General features: G+C 23.9%; 1 protein-coding gene across 1 annotated transcript; it reads left to right on the top strand.

Moving 5' to 3' along the window:
• Positions 1 to 289: 289 nt before the first annotated feature.
• LOC112686745 (paraplegin) lies at positions 290 to 4,153 on the top strand. The gene is made up of 11 exons (XM_025559156.1): positions 290 to 459; positions 546 to 746; positions 815 to 952; positions 1,125 to 1,358; positions 1,461 to 1,777; positions 1,868 to 2,084; positions 2,152 to 2,311; positions 2,371 to 2,681; positions 3,304 to 3,423; positions 3,494 to 3,679; positions 3,960 to 4,153. Exons 1-11 carry the CDS (start codon positions 304 to 306, stop codon positions 4,110 to 4,112), a joined length of 2,193 nt encoding a protein of 730 aa, XP_025414941.1. The 5' UTR covers positions 290 to 303; the 3' UTR covers positions 4,113 to 4,153.
• The last annotated feature ends 917 nt before the right edge of the window (positions 4,154 to 5,070 follow it).

Raw genomic sequence — 5,070 nt, 5'->3', positions numbered from 1 at the left:
TGGATGTAATGCTAGTAATCAATTATTAAAAGACTGATATTATATTATCTATTCTGTGATATGGGTATACATATTCCTACGGTAGAAGAAATTATCTAAGGCTATGGTTAAAACCATTGATTATAAATAGTATTTATAATCAATATTAAAACTATAGAAAAGAGATATAGATAGGTCAGATTATTACAGAATTTTATGTTATCTTTAATTTAAACCAAAATAAATAAACACATGATAATATTAATGTTATTGAATTATCTAACGTTATGAAATAATATTATTTGTATTGCTTTAAATTTTAAAATGGGTTTAAGTTTATTCAATATTATTTCAAAATCAAATGTTCGATTATTTAAACCAAAATTACTTGGTAACTATACTGGAGCTTATAAGGAATTGAGATATACTAGACTTATGAGTAATTATTTACTCAAAACACCAAAAGAAAAATCCAGTAAAGTAAATAATTTATTTTTTTTTAAATAACTAATTACAAATATATTTTAAAATTCTTAAATATTAATTTATTTATATTCATTATTTAGTTTATAGCTATCAAAAAGGAAATAACTGCTGTAAACAAAGTTTTTTTAAGATATTCACATTCTCAAAAGAATGAAAATAATGGTAAAAATGCTGATGATCCTAGAAATACCATGATGATAAAAATAATGATGGGTGTATTTACCGGTTATATAATGTTATATGTTCTAAGTTTATTATTACCTAATACTTCAAATCCTGAAGTAAATATTTATATTATTTTCTTATTGAGATTTTTATTTTTTTAAATTAATTTAAACATTAATTTTAGGATATGCGATATATATCTTGGAATGAATTTATACATTTAATGTTGGCTAATGGTGAAGTTGAAGAAATAATTGCTCGTCCTGATTTAGATATAGTAACAATACGATTATATGAAGGAGCTGTAATTAAAGGACGAAAAGTAAATATAAATAAATAGATTGCTGTTTTTAATTTTTATTTTGACATTTTAAAATAAATTAATTATTTAATAATATAAAAGGGAAAAAAATATTACTTTTATACAAAAACATTGTTTAAACAATTTATTATTCTTTTAAATAAAATATAGTTATAAAGTATCATTTTCATAGATTGATCAAAGGACATATCATATGAATATTGCTGATTTGGAAAGATTTGAACAAAAATTAAGGGAAGCTGAAAATAAATTGGGTATAAAACCTGGTCATGGAGTACCAGTGGTGTATGACCGTTCTCTTAATGCACCTGAATTGATTTTACTTTTATTTTTGGTTGGCCTTCTTACACTGGCTTATTTTAGTCGTTCAAAGGGAGGAAAGTCTCCTATCAGCTTAGATATGTTTGTAAGTACATAATGGTAAATAATTAATTACAAATTTCATCGTTGTGTATTTTTATAACTTTTTGAATGATAAAATTTTAAATTAATTTATAAATTATTTCAGTCGCAAATTAAACGAGCCAAGTATACATTAGTTGATCCATTGATTGGTCAAGGAAAAGGAGTTCGCTTTAAAGATGTTGCTGGTCTTAAAGAAGCAAAACAAGAAGTCATGGAATTTGTTGATTATTTAAAGAGACCTGATCATTACAAGAATTTAGGAGCAAAAGTACCTAAAGGTGCATTGCTTTTAGGACCACCTGGATGTGGTAAAACAATGTTAGCTAAAGCTGTTGCAACAGAAGCAAATGTACCTTTTTTGTCTATGAATGGTTCTGAATTTATTGAAATGATTGGAGGGCTTGGTGCTGCTAGAGTACGGTAAGCTATAAAAATATGAATTATTTAATTAAATTAAATTATTGTTTGTTCATGACATTTACAAAAAATAAATTGTGTGACCAATTTTAGGGATTTATTTAAAGAAGGTAGAAAGAGATCTCCTTGTATAATTTATATTGATGAAATTGATGCAATTGGTCGTAAAAGATCTTCAAGGGGACCAGAAGGTGGTGGTGATGAAGGAGAACAAACTTTAAATCAATTGTTAGTTGAAATGGATGGTATTGGATCTAAAGAAGGTGTTTTAATGTTAGCCTCTACAAATAGAGCTGATATTTTAGACAAAGTACATTTTTACTTATTAATTATTATGTTTATAAATTAAAATTCTTTAATAATTTTGGAATTTCTAGGCTTTGTTAAGACCAGGACGTTTTGACCGTCACATTCTTATAGATCTCCCTACATTAGAAGAGCGTAAAGAAATTTTTGAACAACATTTAAAAATTAAATTAGATAAGGAACCTAAAGATTATTCGCAAAAAATGGCCCACTTGACTCCTGGATTTAGTGGTAGATTTATTAATGATACTTTGTTTAAAAATATTCAATTAATTATAAATGTTAACTAGGTGCGGATATTGCTAATGTTTGTAATGAAGCAGCATTACATGCAGCTAGAAATAATCAAAAAGTAGTACTAGAGACTGATTTAGATTATGCAGTTGAACGTGTTGTTGGAGGAACAGAAAAACGATCTCATGCAATTTCTCCAGATGAAAAAAAAATTGTTGCATACCATGAAGCAGGGCATGCATTGATTGGATGGCTGTTGCCAACCACCGATGCTCTCCTTAAAGTTACAATTGTTCCGAGAACTAATGCAGCATTAGGATTTGCTCAGTATACACCCACTGAACGGTATCTACTTTCAAAACAAGCTGTAAGTTTGAGTTTTTACTGTAAAATTATATTAAAGTATTTGAGAATATTTTCTAAAAATGTAAGTTATAATTTAATTAAGTATTTTAAGTACTGTTTTCTTATGATTAATTTATCATAAGATTTTGTTCCAACTAATTTTGAATAGTGTTTTGAGTATGAAAAATTTAATTTTTCAAATTGAATATTTTAATAATAACAATTCTTAAAATCTTTATGTATTATTTACTTCTAATCAATTTTAAAACAATAAAAATGCACATAATTTATTCATTCATATAATTGCTTTTTCCGATGTACAAAAAATATAATAATATTATTTGTTTTTTATTATTGGAATTATTACTGTGAACTGTTTATTGGGGCATAAAGATTACTTAGATTTACTGGATTTTGTTTTATTAAATTTAATATTTTAAAAGTTTCATTGTGTAATAATCTGTAGGAAGTTCATAGTATATTATGATCTATTACTGAATTTGAATTGTACTAAATATTTAAAAAATCTTAATTAATATTATTAATTATAAATTATATGATAATGTATTATTTTAAATAATGTATACATAAATATATATATTATAAGTATATATATATATATATAATAATGTATTATTTTATAGTTATTTGAAAAAATGTGTTTGGGACTTGGTGGCAGAGTAGCTGAATCAATAGTATTTAATAGCATAACCACTGGAGCTCAAAATGATTTAGATAAAGTTACTAAAATTGCAAATGCTCAAGTACATTTTAAAAACAATTATTATTATTAATTTGTATGTAATTAAAATATATATATAATTTAAATTTAAGGTACGTCAGTATGGCATGAATGATAAAATTGGATTATTGTCATTTCCTGAAGTTACTAAAGATAGTGTGCGGCCATATAGTAACAAATTAGCATCACTAATGGAATCTGAAGTTTCTAGATTAGTTGCTGAAGCTTATTTCAAAACAGAAAAACTACTTAAAGAAAACTATAATAAACTGGAATTGGTATAGTTTTTAAATTAATATACAAATAAAAAAAAAAATTAAAAATACTTTCTATTTGATTTTATATAATTATAATCTAGATATTAAAAATTCTGATTTTCTATATGATTATTTACAAACACGTTCCGTGTACGAACATAAAGTTACTGTAAAAAGAAAATAATGTTCTCATAATAATATAGATTAATTTTTAATAATCATTTCTTAATGTTTAATTCTCTGTTTATAATATTTCCTTTGGTTAAAACTTGTTTAAAGTAATATTGTCATAAAATTTCAGATTGCTGAAGAATTGCTACGAAAAGAATCTATAAATTATGACGAAATGGTGAAATTAATAGGTCCTCCACCAAATGGTGAAAAACGTGCAGTAGAATTGTATGAATTCAATGCACCAGGAAATTCAAAACCTGTTGATCTATCTAAAAATTAATAATGTTTAGTTTTGTTTCAATATAATTTATTTTTTATTTATTTAGTAATTTAATTATTAATTTATTAGTTTGAGTTAAACAGTGTATAATAATAGTAATAAAAAAAAAAAAAGAAAGAAAATAAGGGTTTAAATTTTTATATTTAATCACAATTTAAAAAATTAGTTGTGATGATTAAATAAATCAAGTGAACTAATTGAAAATATCAAATAAATTTTCAGGTTTTATTTTTAAATTTTAAACAAAATAAATAGTATTGATTAAAAATTTAAAATCTGTTAATGGAAAATGTATATTGATCAGTAAGTAGTGTCTTGAATTTGTATGTATTGTATATTAATTATTATTTTGTTCATTAAAAACTTATCCTGCTTATCTGTACTATTTTTATTAATTAAAAATTATTTTTGAGCAATATATTCATTTTTATTAAACTCAATATTCAAAAAATAAGTTTGAAACATAATTTTGATAAAGAAAAAAAAATAATTTTAATTAATTACATTTGTGATAAATAAGATTCCTTATTTCCTTATTTGTTTGAATTGCCTACCCCAACTGTTAAAAATGTTTTGAATATATCAAAATTAAAAAATACTTAATTAATTATTGTGTTACTAACAATTGTATATGTCCATGTGAGGTGGGACTGACTGGGTATCAAGGAGCCCAGAGGGTTAATCAACTAGATCTATTATAATTGAATTTCAAGTAATAAATATTTCTATTTAATAGTGCTCAATTGAGATATTCTAATAATAAATTTATGATGTTTTTCTATTATATTTTAATAATGAATTTTTTTATATAAATATGTATTATTTTTATTATTATGACACTATTGAGGATCTAGGAGGCAATTAATTGATCCTTTGCTTCTTTGGCCAGTCCACCACTGTATGAATGTTGATTTCAATGTGCCTGATATTTTGTACAATTCAGTTAAATTATTCAATT

Source organism: Sipha flava, unplaced genomic scaffold (assembly GCF_003268045.1).
Source record: "Sipha flava isolate LNK unplaced genomic scaffold, YSA_version1 324_pilon_pilon, whole genome shotgun sequence".
In the NCBI taxonomy this organism is placed as follows: Eukaryota; Metazoa; Arthropoda; class Insecta; order Hemiptera; family Aphididae; genus Sipha; species Sipha flava.
Note: the sequence above shows the minus strand (reverse complement) of the source record. Positions and strands in the feature narration are given on the sequence as shown.

Excerpts from the sequence above, each read along its gene's own strand:
- LOC112686745 (XM_025559156.1), top strand. The coding sequence starts at position 304 with ATGGGTTTAAGTTTATTCAATATTATTTCAAAATCAAATGTTCGATTA. Across the intron at positions 953-1,124 it reads CTGTAATTAAAGGACGAAAA|ATTGATCAAAGGACATATCA; the intron begins GTAAATATAAAT and ends TCATTTTCATAG. Across the intron at positions 3,680-3,959 it reads ACTATAATAAACTGGAATTG|ATTGCTGAAGAATTGCTACG; the intron begins GTATAGTTTTTA and ends ATAAAATTTCAG.